Source organism: Filicampus tigris, chromosome 8 (assembly GCF_054856515.1).
Source record: "Filicampus tigris isolate MCC_2025a chromosome 8, RoL_Ftig_1.0, whole genome shotgun sequence".
NCBI lineage: Eukaryota > Metazoa > Chordata > Actinopteri > Syngnathiformes > Syngnathidae > Filicampus > Filicampus tigris.
The window spans coordinates 19,259,795-19,281,877 of NC_141224.1; the positions used below are offsets into that span (position 1 = coordinate 19,259,795).

The following is a 22,083-nucleotide window of genomic DNA, read 5'->3' on the forward strand; positions in this document are numbered from 1 at the left end:
AGGACCAGAACTATGACTATGACTGGACTTTGACAAGACAAGACAAACCAAAACGAACCAACCAGGACTGAAAGAAAGCGGAGAACTAAATTGACGATACGAGGAACACCTGGACAAGACACAGAGGGTAGGCGAGAGCTGATTGGTTAGCACACAGGTGGATACAATAATCATGAAGAGACAGACACAGAGCAAAAACAGAATTTAGTATTAATATGTGTTCTTAACATAGCAAACAAGAACGGGTGTGGGCGTATAATTGAATATCTGCGTAGTACAAGGTTGATAAAGAGAATCTAAGTTCTTTTTTTAGTGTATGTATGTGTGTGTGTGTGTGTGTGTGTGTGTGTGATTCCGAAAACCTTGAATCGAGTGGAATCAGTTCCATCATTACGGTTCACCCGGACCCGTTCAGATTTTAGAATGTCGGTGAAAGTTTTGATCCCTAGTTAGCCGCGCGGAAGAGCTACTAACGAAGAACGACCGATTAAAACAAAAATGTGTGCACACATTGCGCGCAGCCTCAGGCTCCTGCCACTGAAGCTGCGTAGCAATAGCACGTTAGATCATCCCCACTCGCGCTCAGCTCCTCGGCTCGCTTCGTCCCGGCCGGCAAGTGTGGGCAGCGGCGGCGACTCTGAGCGTGCGCCGGGCCCTTCCCACGGATTGGCTCCTGCCAATCAGTGCCCCTCCACTCTCACAGCCGCTGCTGTCTGCTCAGACGACATCAGGAGGAGGAGACAACTGCAGAAGCGCAGTGGATTTAGTCCCCAAAAGAAAGTCAACATCCGAAATATGAAAGTATCTCGGCTATAAAAAGGAAGATTCAGAACAGAATAACATCCTTTGCCAACAGTGTCTCACCGTTGTTGCTGCATCACAAGCCCCTGTATGACCAGTTCCAACTAAAAAGTGGGACCCGAGGTGAAACTTCATCTACTCAAAAAACAATTACATGCCTTTCCCAGCATAACTCCTTATGATAAGAAGTCCAAAGAGCACCGAAAAATCACGGATGCAATATGTTTTACGGACCGTTTTAGTTATTGTTATATTTTTGTGAATAACTCAGGGGACTAATGCACCTGCGTTTTAATTTTTAACATTTTTGTTCTAATTTGTTTACAACTTTGCTGCAGTTTAACAAAGGATTTTTATCTTAATGTTATATTTTTGTAAACAACTCAGGCGCTAGTACACCTGCTTTTTAATTTTTTAATATTTTATAATTTAGTTTAAAGATGTTTATAACTCTGCTTTTGCTTTAGAGGTTTTTTATTTTCTTCTATTTTTTTTAAATGACTCAAAGGACTAGTGCACCTGCTCTTGTATTAATTTTTTTTGTTTAAAATATGTTTCATATTTTGCTGCTTTTTATATTGAAGTGTGAATACAATGTTAAATAATCTAATATGGTACAGAGACATGGCCTCCGCGATCCCTTTTTTTACAGCAATACTTAGTCTGGATTAAACGATATTATATGAATACCATGACGAGTCAACCAAATTATTTCCAAACAAATCTATTCAAGTCATCTTGTGAAAATTCTTATTCTTATAATTATTTTTAATATCGCAATATATATCGCAAACCCCCCAAAAGTCGCAATGTCAATTTTTGCCAATATACATCCATCCATTATCGATATCGCTTATGCTCACAAGGGTCGCGGGGCGTGCTGGAGCCTATCCCAGCTGTCTTTGGGCAGTAGGCGGGGGACACCCTGAACTGGTTGCCAGCCAATCGCAGGGCACACAGAGACAAATATCCGCACTCACAATCACACCTAGGGGCAATTTAGAGTGTCCAATCAACTTACCATGCATGTTTTTGGAATGTGGGAGGAAACCGGAGTACCCGTAGAAAACCCAGGCTGGCACGGGGAGAACATGCAAACTCCACACAGGGAGGCCGGAGCCGGGATCGAACCCACGACCTCTGAACTGTGAGGCGGACGTGCTAACCAGTCGATCACCGTGCTGCCTTTTTCCAATATCTTGCAGCCCTAATATATAGGTTACTATATGTTATATAAACACTAAAAATTCAAACTTGATATCAATATTTCGGAAAATACTGGAGCCTCGATACCATTTCGATACCACGGGGATAAAAAACTAGTCGTCCCTCAAGCTTCAATTCACTTCATTTTAGTTTAGCGCAGTTATTCTCCACTCAAAAAAAAAAGTACTTTTTTAATCATGCTGCCAGTGAAGGGGCTCTGCTAAAGAATGCCAAAAACGCTCAAAACTGTCCACAAGGGGTTAAAAAGATGATGCACAATGCACATTAAATGACAAAAAAGGATGGAAAAGTACAAATAAATGAAAAAATTAAGAAAAAAATAATATTAAAAATTATAATTGAAAAATGTGCAGAGCCGTTATTACGGGCTGCCAACTCACAGGTGCCTCTTTTATTTCTCCACTTCTTCTTGGTCTACGGAAGCTATAGACATGACCTTGAAGTCAGATGACAATTGACGCCTTGTCTTTGGAGGATGTGCATATGTGTAAATCAAATAAAAAGTAATTCAAAATGACCCTTTTTGCATACCTTACTTTGCTTACATGGTTGTTTGAAATGCAAAGTAGACTTCCCATCACTTCAGTCTGCCTCACACAACTTGGATCAAGGATGTCAATTCATACTTCACAGCTCTGTGTTGATATCCTTTGCATCCAAAATTCAAAGCTCCTCATTTTCTGTGTCCTCCAGCAGTGAGTCTACTACTTCAAGGACTGCCAGACATGGGGAAGCAGAACAGCAAGCTTCGTCCTGAGGTGATGCAGGACCTGCTGGAGAGCACCGACTTCACCGAGCATGAGATCCAGGAGTGGTACAAGGGCTTCTTGCGGGATTGCCCCAGTGGAAACCTGTCCATGGAGGAGTTTAAGAAGATCTATGGCAACTTTTTCCCTTACGGAGATGCCTCGAAGTTTGCAGAGCATGTCTTTCGCACATTTGATGCAAATGGCGATGGGACAATAGACTTTCGGGAGTTTATTATTGCTCTAAGTGTGACGTCACGTGGGAAGCTGGAGCAGAAGCTAAAATGGGCCTTTAGTATGTATGACCTGGATGGAAATGGGTACATCAGTAAATCTGAAATGCTGGAGATTGTACAGGTGAGTAAGTCATCTCTGTATTGCGTACAAGGGCGAAAATACAGAATTAACCATTTTCACTTAAATTTCCAAGTCCTACTTCATAATACTGCAGAGCCCGTAAGGTCACGTGGAAGTAAAAAAAAACAACCTGTGTTCCCTCGCAAAGATTGCGAGATAACGCAATCTTTTGGGTTTTTTTCTTCAATCTTGTGTTTTTTTTGCGAGGGAACACTTTTTTCTAAATGTGCTTTATATACTTCCGGATCAGTTTGGCAGCTAGCCTAGTCGTTAATGTTTGAGAGATGACAGACGGCAAGAATCATGGAGAAGGACTTGGAACGTTTCTTTTGTTTAGCACTCGCTTTGGATGTCTTTTGCTTATTTGGAAACTGTGCTTAATATCAAGAACTGATTTCAAAGTAATTCAATTTAACTCGCCCACGGGTGAAAACGCTCCATCTTTGTTGCTCTCATTTACCCGGAAGATGACCCAGAAGTACAAAAACGCGCATTTAAAAAAAAAAACGGTCACTTGCAGAAAAAACGAAACTTTGCGTTATCTCGCAATCTCTGCAAGTGAACGCAAACTTTGCAAGGCCACGCAAATCTTTGCGAAGGAATGCAAAGTTTTTTGCGAAGGAATGCAAAGTTGTTGTTTTTTACTTCCGTGTCACCTTAAGGCAAGGGTGTCCAAACGTTTTGCAAAGAGGGCCAGGTTTGGTGAGGTGAAAATGTGGGGGGCCGACCCATTTAGCCTGATATTCTTTTTTACATGGAACACCAATAAATCCAAGTACATTTTAGCAAATTAGTTTGCCTTTCGTTTTGACTTTTTTATTGAAATTTCAAGATTCTTAAACAAGTCTTCTGGTCCATTTGAAACATCACATATCACTGGCAAATAAATGTTCACTGATCTTTTTGATCTAAAAACAGAGAAATAAGTAACAGTATTCACTAGTGCAAATTACATTTCAAACATGAATAACAACTGGCAATTAAATGTTCTCGTAACTTTTTAATTCAAAAAGAGGGCAATATGTAAAACATATAACATTCACCAGTACAGGCCAGGGTTAATTTGAAACGTGGCATATTGTTGAACAAAATGTTCACTGAACTTTTAGATTTAAAAACAGGGAAATAAGTAGCAGTCTCCTTGCAAATGAGGCAGACACATTTGTTGCATATTTTAGTGAAATGAAATAGGCGAATTTCCACCTTTCCTTAAATTTTCCGCCCTCGCTGTGAACTTTCATTTTTTTATTCATTGTGGCCATTTTAGAAACTGTCCGGAAAGGGTCAAACGGTAATGGAGTTGGGCAGTTTGCTGCTGCCCTCTTGTGTTTAATTGTGAAATTGCATTTAGAGTATTTTATACGCTTGATACGCTTATACGCCAGAATTTATTAATTTAATGACAGAGGCTGCGGGCCGGATGAATTTTGACCGCGGGCCACATTTGGCCCCCGGGCCGGACTTTGGACATGCCTGCCTTAGGGGCTCCGTACAATAGTCTCTATCTACGAGGTGGTTCACCCAAACACTAAATGACGCATTAGTCACGAGTCTCACGACTAAGGTTGTAGTAACAGTAAACCTCAAAATCTATAATTAACCCTTAATGAGATTAGGACAGACACACTGCTGGTGATAAAGGAGGACAGTTTTGCTCCAAGATGAGGAAGAGGCTCTTCTATCTACGGAAGTGCAGATGTACGTTAAATTAACACACGACCAGCAATGAAAGCTTCCATTTAGTATGAAGAAAAAAAAAAGCATTTGGGCATTTATAATATGAAAGTAGTTTTAGCAAGCATTCATTTAATGCACTCTCTTTGAGATGTGGTTTTTAGGCTCACATAAACTGGAAATGGAAGGAATTTATTCAGTGCTTTGACTTTTAAGTAGGAATGCTAATAAGTCAGTAAGTTTAATAAGTATATGATTCTAATAATAATGCACCCGTATAGTATGCTTTTTCTTTCATTATATTTAATTTTGACCGTTTCATTATTATCATTACTTTGACTAGGAGAAATCACATGAGGTGAGGCAAGTGTCTTCTATTTTGGTGTAAGTGATCAAATATGAGTTCTTGTCCTATAACCTGATCCCTTATTGAGTTACAAAAGCAATCATAATTGCTCAAATAACACTGTCGTTAAATGTCCAGAGTCTGTTCAAAATAGTCCAAGTTTCCTTCTAGAATGGCTTGGTGGTCCCAAAGGGGAATGAATGGCAAAGTACTGACTCACTAGCAATCCTGGATTGTTGGATGGTGTTTCATTAAAAAAAGAAAAATATGGAAACTTTGTGCTCCACTCACCGTTGAACAAGATGTTGAAGGAAAGGAGAGTGCTTGAATGGCATTTCCTGCACTTGAGCTCCGAATGTAAACACCATCACATGCCAGAGTCCTCCCCTAAAACGTTAAACACACTGTAACAGCAGCTAAGTGGCCCACTTTGGCTTCACATCAAGTCATGAGACACATTGCCCTGTGCAAGTCTAGCGCGTAAATCTGTGCAGAGGCAGGCAAGACTGCGTTTTGGTATTTTCGCAGACACGCAAGCTATGGGCATGTGAAGCCCTTTGAGACTTTCCTGTGTTTAAGGGCTATATAGATAAATTTGACTTGACTTGACGCACATCTCGGCGCAGTTAAAACGCACGTTTTGCGCCGTTCCGGGCATGGACACAGCCTACTTGATTCGGCGCCTATCGTAGTGGCTCCTCTTATTCCCTTTTAAATGGGCGGCACAGTGAGAGGGACAGTCCTTGGCATAGCGGAAGAAGAAACTGATTTGCCATTTGCCGCCCATTTTGGAAGTTGAAGCACACAAATTACATTTGTAATGTTGCGGTTTCTCGGCCATGCGATTACATATTAAGTCAACGCCGTTCACATGGATAGGTGTGAATGCGTGCGGGCCGGCGTGGGTGACGTGGTTGCCGCGTTACGTGTTGTGCTATCATTTTGATCGTACCATGAGTGAGGTCATTAATCTGTTTCATGACCACCATGTTCACTTCCACGATGTCTTTGTGATGGGAACGGCAGTTCTTTTGTACTGAATTACTCGAATTAATTAATTGAAAAGATTTGTTTACTTCATTGTCCAGTACTTCATCACTCAGTCCTGATCGTTCATATTTACTCTGTTCACTTAACTTAAGGGTCACCTGCATCTCTTCTACAAAGAGTGAGTCCGCAAGTGGCCCCAAATTCCCCATAGAAAGGCTAACGATTGATATGTCATGCCATTACACAATCGAAAACCTTTTTAGGTAGCAACTGCCAATGAATAGAAGTCGATTTGATTTGTACTTGAGCCACTAAGTCTACACCTCTGCGATTCATTCCCCGAGAGACAATTGCAAGAAATTCAAATCCATTATGCCTTACATATACAGTACAAAGCTTGAAGACACAAAACCACAGTGACGCAGTAAAATGCCACGCATATCTCCTCTCTCTATATTGTCTGCACATTTTCAGTTAGATAGAGCTGAAGATGTTAATTTTAATGATATGTCGTGGTTATCACCAACTTCACAACAACATAGTTTTGACAGTACCAACTACTCATATTTACAAGCACTATTGGCATAATTTGTTCATTGGGTGAATACTGTGCATGATGTTATTGTAATTAATGTCGTTTCACTGAGATACTGAGAACTACGTACAGTACAATATGGCTAGCTAAGGTTCTTTCCAATTAATGGAAAATTCATGTGGTGCTATTAATTAGCCACCATTAGCAAACGTATTTACATCCTTGCATAATTAAACTCGGCAGTAACAGTGATGGTGCCCTCTTTCTCAACCAATTTGAAGCCCAATACCATCTGCTGCACTCATGTTACTGCCAAAATGAAAGGGCTACTTATAAGAACGGATCATTTTGTACAGAAGGGGATTGGCAAGCCTATGTGAAGTCAATATTGGGTGAACTAATGTATCTCCATTTGGACAAACTTTTAGAACCACTAATAGGAGACGGCAGTACCAACGTTTGTCATCAAGATTGTCTTTTTATCAAGGCCACAAGTAGAACTGTCACTATCAAATCATTTTAAAATCGGTTATCTTAACGACTTTTTCATCCAATAATTGAGCAATTGGACGATTGGACAACAACGATGATGTAAAGTGCAATATACATGTACTGTATAAACTGTATTTCTATGGCTCGACTGGCGTGGCGGGCGGCCGTGTCTCGCTCGTTTAAGACTCGGAAATTGATTTCTTGTGTATGTGTTTTTTTTGTGTCTCTCTCCCTCCCTCCGTCAAAATATTGTCATTGGCTGGCTTTAGCTGTCGATCAACGCTAAACGCGCGGTAAACAAATAAAAAACATATTTAAAAATATTGAAAAAAATTAGGGGTGCCGAACCACAAGTATGCAGGGGTCCACTGTATCAGTATTTTCTGTCGTGCAGGCTTTAGTGGCACACATCCTTTAATTGGTCAAAAGGAAATTGTCTCTTCCATGTAAAAGTGAGTGTGGAATTAGAAGAACTCCAATATGGCTTGTGGTTTGTGTTCCAAACCACAGCCTCATTAAATGTAATGCTTGGTGAAAATATACAGACCAAGATAGATCATGGAGCAGCACAAAAGAGTAGCAGCTGATTATAAATAAGACTCCACAGCCTGGGGGCGGGGGGGGGGGGGGGGGGGGGGGGTTTGGGGGGGTTGAGAGGAGAACTCAGCTGAAAAGATGCATCAGATGGCAGAATGTCATATGAGCCCAGTTAACATCCAATTAAGACAAGTTACTGAAATCTTGGACTAACATGGCCAAAGACGCTTTTGTTTGTCTGAAAAAGCCTTACAATGTGATATTTCAGCTGTGTCAGAGCAATAATTATAAAACAGCTTCTAAGGATGAAGTTGTTGCTGTTAAGTTGTTTTTTTCTGGACTCCACCACTCCCAGGTACAGTATATCACGCTTCTTGCCCGAAGTCTACTGGGATAGGCTCTAGCTCGCCCGCTACCCCAATAAGAATAAGCAGTACAGAAAATGAGCGGATGGCTGTACATTATAGCCCTGTTGTGTTTTTCAGAGGTAACAGGTGTCTGAATGTGATTTCTGATTGGATGGGTGAGTCTGGGAATGGAGTGACTTGAAGGACAAAGCTTGCCGTGTGTTTGTGGGATGAAGGCTTGAGTTTGAGCGTACTCATTGTTAGCAACATTAACCATTCATTTTCACAATAAAAAGGTCATAGATCAATCACCGCATGTCTTCATTTTGTCCTCTAGGCAGGCTCTTGAATATGGCTTAATTTCTGTCTTTAAACTGTTACAGGATGGCGTTTGATGAATTAGCTGAGAGCCGATGAGTGAGGATTTAGGCTGGGTCAGATAGCGTTAATGCTTTCCTTCTTTTTTTTTTTTTAAGCAATAATCGTCATTGCGCTTTGGTAAAGTCGCGTCAACTAGTGGACAAGTCGGTTCAATCCATACACTTTACACCAGGGGTGTCCAAACTTGGTCCTCAAGGGCAAACGGCTTTACTGCACTTCACTTCGAAGAAGAGGAAGAAGTAAATGGTTAGTGGACTACGACAGACAAAACAAATCCGTCCCGAGCGCAACTCGACGGCACCCACCAAAGCAGGGCGGCTTTTTTACTCGGACACACTGAGTGTCAGCCGAGTAATTCAGCCTCAGACTCATCAATATTTTAAAGCAGATGTAACGTCTCGTTTCCTCTATAAGATTTGTTTTTGATACAGATCATGGTGAACAGCAGCGTTTCCTCAATGCAGCCACTGGTTGCTATGGAAACCCGGCAGCGCCGTCCCAGCGCAACGTGCGTAAGAGCTCTGTACAGCAAGCCCAGACTAGTGTCCCCAGTGTCGCATGTTTAATGTTTTATTCTGGTCTCTCAAGATCCGGTAAGGTGTTGTAGTTTTTCAGCTGCAACATGTGAAAAGACGACAAAGTTTATTAGGCCAAAATGAGCCTTAATCGCGTGATAAAGAATTGACAGCGTCAAAAGTGGGTTGCGTTAATGCCGTTAACTCATTCAATGCCAGCCATTCGCAGCGCAGCTAAGCTCCTCAGTGCCAGCCATTTTCGAGGATTTTGAAGGCCCACAGAATATTGTGTTTTATGATTATATAGACATGGAACCTACCAAAAGAAAGATTAGACTCTCTTCTTTCCGAAAAAAAAAGTTTATTTCTAGCATTTGTCATTCTTGAGTAATCTGCAGTAGAACATAGGCAAGTTTCACTGAAAATCCTGTTTCTAAAAACTGAGAAATCGAGGGTTTTGTGAAAAGACACATATAAACTCTAAACTTATCAATTTCAATTTTGACCCCAATATTTTTGCTTTTATGACACCTCAGATATATAAACAGTACTTTTCTTATTTAACAACCTCAAAACAATTCTAAAAAAGCAACTTTGATGCCAAAAAACAAAAAATGTATGAAGATTATGCTACATACTGGCAATGGGTCTGATAAACGACACTGGTGACATCTGCTGGCGATTGCACGTCATTACAACGCTTCTCAAGCCTGAAACTCTGTGATTAATTGCGTCAGAGCCTTGGGCATCAACTGCACACAAAACAACTCATGAGTTAACTCGATGTTGGGGGTGTACTAGTAGATTATGAAAAAATAATTTAAAACAATGTAGGCATCAAATGAGTTAATAACGCGTTAAACTGTCACCAATAATACATAAATATATATACCCAGGGGTACCCTTCAGCGTCCTTCTATCCGCCTTTTTGTCCAGCCGGATAGTAATCGCCTGTAGACCGGTACTTTGTACGTATGTCCAGTAATATGCTTCACTTGGGTGTAACTACACATGAGCGGAATTCTCTTCCCCAATCGGTGATGAGGGACCCACCAGGGCTGCCGCAAATTTTATAACAAGCAACAGTAACAGTTTTTCTTGGCACTCCGTTTTGTGTTGCTCTGAATATATGAATAATATATAATTTAATATGAATAAGACTTGCTGAATAAATATTGAAATATTTGTTTACAGTAGATAATGATAACTTGCTGCTGCTCAGCTCTTTGGTAACCCAGAAGATGAGTTGCCCTGACACTTTGTAATAGGAAGCATAACCATCACCTATAAAGCACTGTAATCACAAGCAGCTCGCTTCTGTTCACATGTCAGCTCTCATTCTCCTCAAGGCCACCTCCTTGTTAGAGACAGCAAGAGTGGGCTGTGATTTCAGTGTTTACCACTGAGCAGCCAGCAAGGACTCAGACAACAGCTGATAGTTTTGTATGTGTGTGCACGCGCACGTGTATGTGTGTGTTATCAGTGATTATCTCGAGGTAGAGGAAAACATTTTTGGGGTAAGGGCTGTCCATTTTTCATGCAAATTAGATGTATTGCAGCCGCTGATTAGAGCAAAATAAAATTTAAAAAAACAAATGATACTTCAAAATCACCTCAGCCATCTTATGTTTTGTTAGCAGGTAGCTGCTAGCTGGCTAGCGTGTTGATGCCCTTCAGTTACCGTTGGAGAAGAACAAGTTGTCAAAGTCAAATGTTCAGAATATGTACATAGTGCATATATTAATTGGACTTAATAAACTTGAAAAGAAGTGGTGTTGTACATTTCGCTTGCTTTGATTTGTAACTATAATTTTTAGTATACGAACTACCATTTGGCCAATCAACTACAAATAGAAAGTACCGGTAGATACAATTTAAAAAGAATTGTTAAGATATTTGTTAAAAAGTAATTAGCATCTGCTCCTAATAAGTGTATTTTAAAACTCAAATAAAGAACTAAACTCAAACACTAAAAAAAAAAAATCAAGTATGCTTTACTTGCAAATGTATATTTTACACATTCAAAAACTTTAGTTGTTTTGAACAAAGAATAGTTTTTTTTTTAACTACTTGATACATTTCTGCTATTATTTGCCTTACATTTTCTAAGTAGATTGAGCTCCAAATTTTTTTGAGTGTAGTTTGCAAATCTTTTTTCTTCTTTTTGTTTATGTAATTTCTTTCTTTATCCCATCCTAAATCAGATGAGATTGGCTCCAGGGCTATGTATGAATAAGGTCAGTTTGGTTGAGAAGAATGCTGTGAACAAATCTTATGAGTTTAACTTAAAAAGCTCCAGCACGCCCGCAACCCTCATGAGGATAAGCAGTTTGGATAATGGATGGATCGAATATACAGTTTCTTAACACTTTGTTATTTTGTTCCATGTAATGGTAATCCCTCAAATTTATTCTCCAAAAGTTTTATTTATGTTGTAAATTGCTTATTAAATATAAATGACCAACCGATTTACTTCAATCAAAGTGATTTGGAAAAATCATTGACCAACCGTTTGTTTGCTTTCACGCAGGCTATTTATAAAATGGTGTCGTCGGTGATGAAGATGCCAGAGGATGAGTCAACGCCTGAGAAAAGGACAGAGAAGATCTTCAGGCAAATGGACACCAACAGAGACGGTAGCCTTCCTTTATTTGCTTCCTTTTTTAAGGCGACAACATTTCCTGCTGTTCTGCTGTCAGAATTTTAGTTCACTTTCCAATGCCAATTTTGGTCTTGTTGAATGAGTGTATTTCGAAGGTGCTACCTTGTCTCATGCAAGCGAGTAAGGGCTGACCCCACCCTATATACGGCTGCGCCCGCCAATGCAATTCGAGCCCCGAATGTTTTTAAAAAAAAAAAAAAGCAAATGTGAAGCGCATGCAAGTCCCCAAAAAAACAGAGAGAATTCTATTTTTCCTTGTGAAGGAAGCAATTCATCACCAAAATGGCCAAATTACACCTGTCAATTATAGGTCAGTATATGTAGCACAAGCAAAACGCAAATTGCACTGTGGGATTAAGTGCCCAATTTTGCACAATATACAGACAATATTTAATAGTCTATGTGTTACCTTTTTTTAATTTTTATTTATGGCTTTGGTATTGTTTTGGTATGTGCGTGTCGCACATTGTTCATACATTATTCTCTCAACACTATGGAGCAATAAATAAATAATTCAAAATGGAATTGTATCACTTGAACAATGAAGTGTAAATACAGCCATATACTGTAGTCGAATTTTGGTGGAAGCATGTATTTAGAAGTGCATGCGTGTCAAAACATGTCACTGCCAGCTGGTTTGCCGGCCGTCAGCTGTGTTCTGCTGACAAAGCTGCCTGACTTTTTAAGCGATACTCCAATTTGAAGCATTGACAATTTACTTCACACAGACCTGATATTGAATCAACTTGCACACTCTCCAGTCCTGCATTCATGTGCCGAACTGTTGATCTTTCAGGACACTTGTCATCTTGTCCCGACAGCTGGATTTACACTACATGGTATATGTGACACAATTAGGTCATTCTGGCTCAAATTACCATCCCCCATAAACCATTTAAACCTGGCCATCTCAGAATTGGATGAAACGTGATTTATTTGTTCAATATGATTTTACAACACCAAGTCTCAAATTTTACAGACACTTGCACCAACGGTTTGGGAGCTATGGCCCGCCGAATATTTCAGATTTCAGCAAAAACAAGCATGGAAGCCAATCTTTACGTCCCAATAACTCGGAAATTACTGGGCCAATTTTCAGAAGAAAGGCACTGTTAGAAATTGAAATAAACAAGGGTTCTAACTTCTAAATATACCATTATTTTAGGATTGGGGTATGTTGAGGTCACTTGACTGTTTGACCTTCACTTTCATCTTGAATTTCACCTTGAGGACCACATCACCTTGAGATAAACTTAATTCAATCCCCAACATGCTAGCTAAATTATAGAAAGGTTTTACAGGGGTAATATATTTATATTATATTTATTTAGTTTTCCTGCAAATTGGTCTCAAAAAGGCATACCCACGTCATTCGTGGTGTAGTGCTTAATAGTGTACATTTTCTTATGCATAAAGCTTACTACAGAACCAAATTTTCTCTCGGAAGTCAACTCCCATCTTGTCTCAACATGTGATTGTAAAAAGTAAAAAAAAAAAAAAAAATGCTTGATTCACAATCATCTAAATTTAGTTTAGATTTTTGCGGGGGATTATCAGTTTTATTTTGTATACAAATCCAGTTATTCATCACTTGCCCATTTTTTCCAGTTTCACAATTCCTTGCTTTATCAGTTTAGCTCGAACTGTACATCCTTTGTGAAGATTCCTTCTCTAATCCAACAAGTGTCATGGGTGAAATAACAAAATAGGTTGTATAGCTGCACTGAAAATAGGAAAAAGAGGAATATAAGATGAGCAGACAGAGAATAGTTTGACCTAATTATTGCCTTTGATTGAGAATCCAAGGTTTTTAAAAGAAGTTCCAAAAGAGGTAGAGAGAAGAAGAGAAGTGCCCACACTTGGGGCCATATTCAGGGCTGCGTAAAGGGCAAGGCATTCTGATAAATGTTGCATTTGTGGAATAAGAATTAATCCACTCATTTTTAGCCATTTCACGGGGCGGCTATTTTGTCACTTCTGCATCACAGTTGCTCAGGACTCAGGTAACGACCAATCACGGCTCAGCTTCAGAAAACAGGTCAGCCGTGATTGGTCGTTCCCCGGGCCCTGGGTAGTTGTGATGTCATTTTCACTTGACAGAAATGACAAAATGGCCGCCCCCTGAGATGGTTAAAAACGGGTGGATTTTGCTGCTTAACTCAGATTGCAAACACATTATTAATCAGAATGCAGTGTTTCAACTAGTGGGCCTTCGGGGAACATATTCTTGAAAAAAATATGCTTGGGTTGATTTCCCCTTCAAGTCAGAAAAGGTGCTGCTCACTTTTTTGGCTGTGCCGATTCTCCTATCAACTTAATTGTGTCACTTACACACCTTCATGAAATGTCCGCACTCTGGCTGGGGTGATCTTGAAACGAGGGTCTTCCCCTACAAATCTGTCAGTGACCACATTCTCCCAAAGACTGAAACATCTTTTCTCTTCCGCACTGTACTAAAGTCTAGCACCTCTTGAAGGTAAAACATCATATTGCACGTTTTGAGTCATTTCACAGCTGCTGATGGCGGGTGATGACTCTTACCAGCCGGCTCGGATGATTCATGCTGAGTGGGCAGTGGTGGCGCACTTGGCACCTATACGCTCACAGACTGCCCAACGGCTGTGTATGTGTCCCTACTGCATTACAATGACGGCTGGATGTGGACAATACATCATAGTTGATCAGGATCAGCACCAGCAGAGTTTTTTTTTTTTATCATCTGCATTTCCAAATGTTGATGGGGCGGGGAGATGAAGCGCCGATTGCAAACAATACAGTCATTATAATGGGCCGTGAGTTAAAGATTTTTTTTTTTCGTAATCATCGCGCATTGCATTGTTTGGCAACCTGATCAATTCTCACTCGCTTTGCACCAGCTCCAAAGCGTTCAATCAGGAGCACAGTATACTGATTAAATTGCTCGCATTGGAGAATGAAAAAACACATGCTTCTTCAAAATACACTGTAAGATGAGCCACACACACGTCACAGGCGAAGATCAGTATAACTTACAGATTCAATCTTTAATTTCACATTTCAAGTGTGACACATTTTCTAAATAGATCTCTGTGGAATTCCCGTATCATGTAAACGCCCCGATCTGGAATTTAGGGCCACCGTCAGACTGCACCGAATTCCGCCTCTTTGGTGGTTACTATCGTTGTTCCGATGTCATTTTTTGGCCCCGATACCGATTCCAATACCCAGCTGTGCGGTATCGGCCGATGGCGATACTGTACCGATACCAGACTTTTTGGGGAGGGGGGGGAGCTTTTTTTTTTTTTCTTGTAATTCTAAAGAACCGCATACTCACTTGGATGTAAAACTATTGCTATCATGGCTTGGTCAGATTAAAAAACCTTTGTGAAACAGGAAAAAATAAGAAATAATATACACGAGGTATCTTTGAGAGAGATTGCGTCGGATTAATTACAAAAGCTATAGGACATTATTATAAAAGTTTGTTTTGAGTATTAGTGACCCATCGCAACAACTTCCGCTCCCAAATCCACTTTCAAAACCAAAAACAAGCAGTAGAAAAATCCAAGTTCAACTCCAAAATCCAAAATTGAGCAGGGTTTGTTGTTGCGGTCCATTCCCCTCGTTAATGCTCGCTGCCGCCGCCGCCTCCGCAAACTCTTGGTGCTCATTCACATGTTTTTCGTTCTCAAATGTTGCATCAGGTTTAACGTATTGAACCTGGCCACTTTGGTTCCGCCTCTTGCAACATTCGCTCTAGCTGGAGTTTCTATGTTGAAGTAGTTACATATCGCCGACATTATATTCCACTGCCCCCCCTCCACACACACACACATGAAAAAGCAGCAGGGAGCAAGATACAAAGCGCTGCATTCAACGTTCTTTACTAGTACAGCATCGGGAAATGGCATCGCCACATTATTTGTACGTACTCGCAGATACCGATATTAGTGTTTTAATGTGGTATCGGGATACTTCCAGTATCAGTATCGGAAAGGCAAGTAAAGAATTGACAGAAGCGTGAAGGGGAGAATATGCCCCTTGGTGAACAGTGGATTCAAAATGTTACAATTCTGAAATGGGTTACATTCTAATTTGCTTTTAAAAAAAATCACTACATGAAATTCAAGCCAGTCTCATGTTCAAATTGACTTTTATAATACTTGCGTGTTTCAGGAAAGCTGTCCCTGGAGGAGTTCATCAAGGGGGCGAAGAGTGATCCTTCCATCGTACGCCTGTTGCAATGTGACCCCAGCAGTGCTGGACAGTTTTAAAGGTGAGGTATCAACCTGCCTTGTTAGGCTCACATTGTCTTTCAACTAGTGAAGTGCAGTTGTGACCTCTTGTGTGTCCCGATGGGAACTCTAACTTTAATAAAGTAACCGTATTTTCAAATTTTGTGGAATCACTGTCCAGGGACAGCCCAACTTTCAACTGTTGTATCTGTTGAAATCATTGACATTGTCGGTACTGAGCAGGTCATTTTGTCTCCTTTAGAACTTGTCTGGGTGACCCTTAATGGCCTTCACCCTCCACCATGGAGAAGACTGTTGATGAAGAATGTCAAGCACGCGACGATGAAGACGACAGGCCTTCGGTAGACACTGAAGACGCCAAAGCTGTGCACAACTCCCGACCCACTAGCAGTTTTTCTAAATCCAGGCAAACGGCAACTGCCAGACCTTCTATTGGTTTTGAAATCCCACTGATTGCTATCAACAGGCTCATAGAGAAGATTTCCACTAGGTTGTATATACACTGGTGTTTCTGTATCAGTGTCCTTGCTTGGCTCTTTGTGGACTGCACAGAGGCACTAATGTGCATAGGAGACAAGGGTGCACAATAATAAGAACCGCAATGGCGTTCTGATAAAAATTACTTTGTGTAAGCAGATTTTATTCTGCAGACTTGAGAACAAGTATTACGTTTGATTTCTTCTTTACTACATTATGTGAGAATGTATATTGATGTACATGGTGAATTCCACAAACTTGTGTTTCTTTGCAAAAAAAAACAAAAACAATGATATGCTTTTATTTGCATTTACAGCACTCGCAAGGCCTCACAAATGAAAGGATGGTTTGAATGTCATTGAGTCTCTTGAAGAGGATTGGCAGATTTCTGCCCTCTCTTGTTTTTAATACAGTGTAGGGACATTTTTAAAAAAGGGCAATTTGTAAAGCAGATCCAGCCCACACTGATTGTACTATCTGTCAATTTTTGCGTATTTGTATTCATGCTCATGTGGAATTTACATCATAAAAAAAAAAAAACTCACTCAGTTTTAGATGTTTTTAAATGCCGCATGTCAGATGGACAGTACTCAAAACACATATGCATGGAGCTTATGCTTTTGTGTGTTTACGACTGTTGTGTGAAGAAGAGTGTCTGAATAGTCAGTCACACGTGCAGTTCTGTGCTTCTGTTCTCAAGTATTGAATTTCCACAATCAGTCCTACCAATAGTCAGTATTATTGAAACCACTCTTGGATTTCTTTTTTAAAAAGTTGGACAAATGCAACCCCAAGTGGCGCCTCGCCCCCTTCATCATGGAGGAGCCATTTCACTTAGGCTTGGCTTTGGGTCTTATATTGAAGAACTGCTGTTTTTATTTCATACCATGCAGATAAGAACATAATCACTCCATAAACTACTGCAACGATATCACGAATGGGTTGCTTTTATTGTATTTGTGAGACAGTGTATTTCAGGACCATGTCAGGTGTAACTTCTCTGTAAAATGCAAAAAAATTGAAATAAAAAAAAAACAACCATCTTGTGGTCAAGTGCCAAGTAAGCAACAAAAGCAGTATTGTATAAATGTATACTGTACATTTGTGATTTGTTCAATGGAATGTTTGTAGTTGTTGCATTTTTGTAGGTTTTGTATGGTATCCTGTGTTGAATGGCTAAAGTTTGAGAAATACAGAATTCTGATTTTGGTCAGCCTTAAAAGTAAAGAATTAAATTTACAATTTAATGTAGTCTCTTGCGTCTGGTGTTATTGTGATTTTATTTACAGACTGATCGCGGAATCCTTCTTCTAGCTGTTAAAAGCTTGAGTCTAGGCACACTAGGGCTGTGCAATTAATCGAAATTCAATTCCAATTACGATTACACTCCACGATTACAAAATTGGCATAATCGTAAAAAACGATAATTACTATGCATTTATATCCAACACACTGTTTTTTTATTACCAAAATAATGGCAGGTAGTGATCAAATCTCATAGTAATAACATTTATGGTGAAAAGAAATGCCTTATCGTCATGAAGATGTCAACAATTTTCTGAAAGTAGGGAATTCATTTTCACACACATACAAACATTCCTTCAAGCATTCAGTTCCATAGTTTTTCACCCAGGAGGTAGTGGCAATACTAGACATTACATATTTGACAAGACACTGACACCTGTTGTGAATAGTGTAGCTGTAGTATGAAGGTTGATTTCACTTCATTTTACACTTGGATAACTGGTTGGCTTGCCAAACGTTTCAAGGACATGCATTCATCAGCTGATGGCTGTTCCGATGTTGAGGGTTCCTGCAGAGTCTTTGGGCCTCCTTCGAAATTACATGGGAGCAAAACACAGTGTATGGACGCAAAACAATTAAAATTCCAAACTTTACTTTCCCGTAGGCCTACATAGCCAAATGAGAAAAAACCCTATCGGGTTTTTTTTTTTTTTTTTTTGCAACTCAATACTCAGATAAATTGGTGATGCCTTGTTTTCCAGATTGGGGAAGAGTGTCATAATTCCACAGACATAGGTAATGTGGACATGAACTTTTCACATGAAACTCTTCAATGCAATGAAATTCCTTCAAGGACACTTGGCTTTTCATATCAACTTATTTACCCTGTTGTCCGTCATCAGCATTAAGCCTGATTCCCCCTCCCCTCCCTCCACCTACAAACCACTTCCGGTAGGAAAATGTTGCGGCGCTTCGTCCTTTAAATGTCATGTCATGTCATCTTCCAAACCGCTTATCCTATACAGGGTCGCGGGGAGTTGCTGGAGCCTATCCCAGCTGTCAATGGGCGAAGGCAGACTACACCCTGAACTGGTCGCCAGCCAGTCGCAGGGCTCCTTTAAATGTGTTTTTGTTTTTTTGTTTGCGAATAATTTTCTTTTTTTTTTTTTGTGATTTTGGATTTTATGTTGTGTTTCATCTTTTGGAATGTGTTTTTGTTTTTTCCGTTTGCCATTCATTTCCTTTTGTTTATTTAGGGTTTTTTTTGTTTGTGATTTTGGATTTGCTGTTCTGTTTCATCTTTTATTTGCAGTTGTTTTTGTTTTTTGGTTTGAGTTATATTTTATTTTTATTTTTTTTTGCGATTACCTTTTTTTGTTTTGTTTTTGTTTTTTGGGTGATTTGCACTTCAGGGACAGTATGCATCCTGGCACAATCAAATAAAAACTTAATTCAATTGTTCCCCCCAAAAAAGAAAGAGCCGATCGGGCAGATTGATACCAAAATATTGATATTCCGATCCAGAGTGCTCAATTTTAAGTATCGATACTTGCATTTAATTCATATATATAATATATTTATTAATCTATAATTTAGAAGGTTGGTTTGTCATCCAAGCGGAATTTTAGCTGTGTTGCTAAGGGCAAAGAGCTTTCTGCCTTGGCAGAAACAGACTGCTCGCCCTGGTCCCGCCCATCAGAATTTGTAAACATATTTGATTGGATGAAGAACGATCAGGGTGAATGCCCACGGTTTGTAGGCACTGTATGGAGTGCACGCAACTGTTGACAAGATGACATTGAAGTGTTAACAAAATAGTTTGAAGTAGTTTGGTTCAACTGATGATGTGTGCGCTCCCACTGGTGAGAGCACAGCGGCAGCACACGTGTGGTTTTGTTCGTAGGCTTTGTGTAAAAAGAAAAACAAAACAAAAAAACTGGCACTTCAGATATCGCTATCGAATCAGCATCACTTTATTTGGTCATGTATTACTTGGTATCGGATCGAATCCAAAATCACTGGTATCGCCAATCCCTAACCAACACACTTCACATTCTGGAAAGGCACGTTGTGTAGAATCTAATGCCATGTAGTGGTGAACTAATAGAAGGCAACGAACTATGCTCGAAGCGCGTGCATTTTGAAGCACATACACTACGGTGCCTCAGAAAGACCATACGTCACAAACTTACCACCAATTTCTTCAGCAGAGGTACAAGCAAAGTCTCAATCAAACGACTTCTAATATACCCTCAATTGACAAAGTAAGCGGAATGCATTTATTACACATGCTGTAGTCATGATTTGGAGGAACTACGTTCGCTAAGTTTGTCTCCTTCGCTACCTGTAGCAGAAAACATGGCGGCGAAACATAGCAGCCTCCTGTAGGCTCCTCCTGCATGCCCTATGTAATATAATTAGAGATGACTTCACCTATGATTATACAGTATTTAAAAAATGACATCGATGTGATAGAAAATGTTTTTTTTCGCATATTATTTAAATTAATAGTGTTTTTTTAATGAACGAGCATTGAAAAATCAAAACATGGGCCGTCACATTGTCTCTTTAATAATGGTTGTTGCCAGGTAACAAAGACATGTTAAAATTTACTCAAAACTAATCATTTACTCCAAAACATCTGGTTTGTATGTAAAGCCATTACAAGCATCCGGGCTAGTCTTATTCGTTGCCGGGAGGGAAGGTCCTCATTTATTTGGATATTGCTTCTCAAAAAGTGCTCTATTCAAACTCGTTTCAGTAAAACTCACATTAACATATTGTACTGACACACATATTTGCTCCAAAACTTCAGCCTATTACACTTCCTTCTTATGTTACATGTGAATACCGGGAAATGCTGCCAAATAAAGACGTTTGTATGAAATTGTGGAAAATGCATCAGAGCGTCATAGCAGGTGCCAGTGATTAAGCAAGTCTGCCCTCTGGAGGCTCTGTGGACAGCAGCACAATCAGGCGTCACCGCACTGGGCGTTGAATATCTACTTCAATGAGAATAGTGTGACACATAAAATGGATATAGAGAGTGAGACCAAAATGAATATATAATTTATTCAGAGCTTTAAAAATGTGCCCAATAACCTGTGCAATTCAAATTTAAAAAATAAACAAGTTAATTAGGAATAGTTGAAGTGTGTGCAGAGTAGACTAGGGTTAGTTCGAAACCAATTTTTCATATCTGATATCGATACCAATGTTGCAGCCTCGAGGATTGGCTGATGCCGATCCTATACCGGTCCGATCTTTTTTGTCACTCCAAAAGTTGTTCATAGTATGTGTAGGCCTGCCACGATAACGCATTTTTCCGGACGATGTATTTTCTCAGAAACTAGCACGATAAATGATAGTATCGTTGTTGTTGTTGTTGTTGTTTTTGTTTTTAATGCTTCAATGTTTTTAATAAAATAATTAAGATGATTATATTAGTGCCTTCAGCAGCTCAATAAGTCATAACATCAATGGTTTTAATACATTTTCTATTTTTGGAACAATGGCAGCTTTTTCAGTAAACTCACATTCAAGCTCTTGGGGATGCAAAATGGACCTTCTCATAAAAATGTCAGAGCTTTGCGCTCCCAAACCGGAGACATGGTGACCATGTGGATTGGAGCCCCGATTTGTGTGGACAACACAAGAGTAAACCCCACTCGTCAACCAGATAAAACGATTTCGGGGCATATTGTGCTTTGCATGCCACTACCCAACATCACCTCTACAACTCGCCAACGGCCCTAAAGCAGGAAAAACTTGCGTACGCCAGCCAAGTGGTTGCTGTGATTATCACCACACGTTCCCACGATCATTTCACTCTTGATACATCCGAACGTGAGAGTGAAAAGGTCCGTACAGCACATTTTGTGCGTACACACCTTTTGTACTTTAGGCCCCAGGTTATCATATATGTCCATGAGTGGAGCTCCTTGTCATATCGCTTAAAATTAATGCCTACATCTGTCGACCAATCAGATGACAGTGACGTCACGGCCTGCCTCTGCCTGCATTCTCAAACCAGGTTGAAAGAGGTTCTGAGGAACAGTTCGATTGTAACCGCATGGTCCCCAAAAAAAAGTGTATTGGGAAAAGTGACCATGCAGGGTGGAACCAGGCTGTTTTGCGGTAGAACCGGTACAATGAAACGGGTCTAATGATTTTTGCCTCATAACAAACACAGTCTCTTGGCTGTTTGAGGCCGCTACACTGTTTTGTTGTTGTTTTTTATATACAACTGATTCTAATCTAAATGAGGAAGATCTTAACGACTGTCATTTTGCATTCTAAAAGAAGAAATACACTTGTGGTTGGGGAGTGTCTCCAACTTGCAGCATAACTAGTTGAGTCACATCGACACAGCCTGGTATGAAAGATAGGAGTAAATCACATACTAGTCACAAAAAGTTAGTAATATTCATCCTAAGGGATGAACCTAATATTCACTATAACCTTTACAGGTTACAGGTGAACTTTATATACTTTAAACGTTTAAATGCACATCTCC

The 22,083-nt window shown here is 39.9% G+C and overlaps 1 protein-coding gene across 2 annotated transcripts in view; it reads left to right on the forward strand.

Annotated features, from left to right (window-relative positions):
• The window catches only part of ncalda (neurocalcin delta a), a 42,801-nt gene extending 26,509 nt beyond the window's left edge, over window positions 1-16,292 (forward strand). The window contains exons 2-5 of one of the 2 annotated variants that reach the window (XM_086038367.1): window positions 2,725-3,131; window positions 11,479-11,584; window positions 15,766-15,865; window positions 16,087-16,292. In XM_086038367.1, the coding sequence (XP_085894493.1) occupies window positions 2,754-3,131; window positions 11,479-11,584; window positions 15,766-15,863 (582 nt within the window). In that variant the 5' untranslated portion in view covers window positions 2,725-2,753 and the 3' untranslated portion in view covers window positions 15,864-15,865; window positions 16,087-16,292. Of the gene's footprint in view, window positions 1-2,721; window positions 3,132-11,478; window positions 11,585-15,765; window positions 15,866-16,086 lie in introns of both variants that reach the window. The other variant, XM_086038366.1, reaches the window with a different exon arrangement.
• The last annotated feature ends 5,791 nt before the right edge of the window (window positions 16,293-22,083 follow it).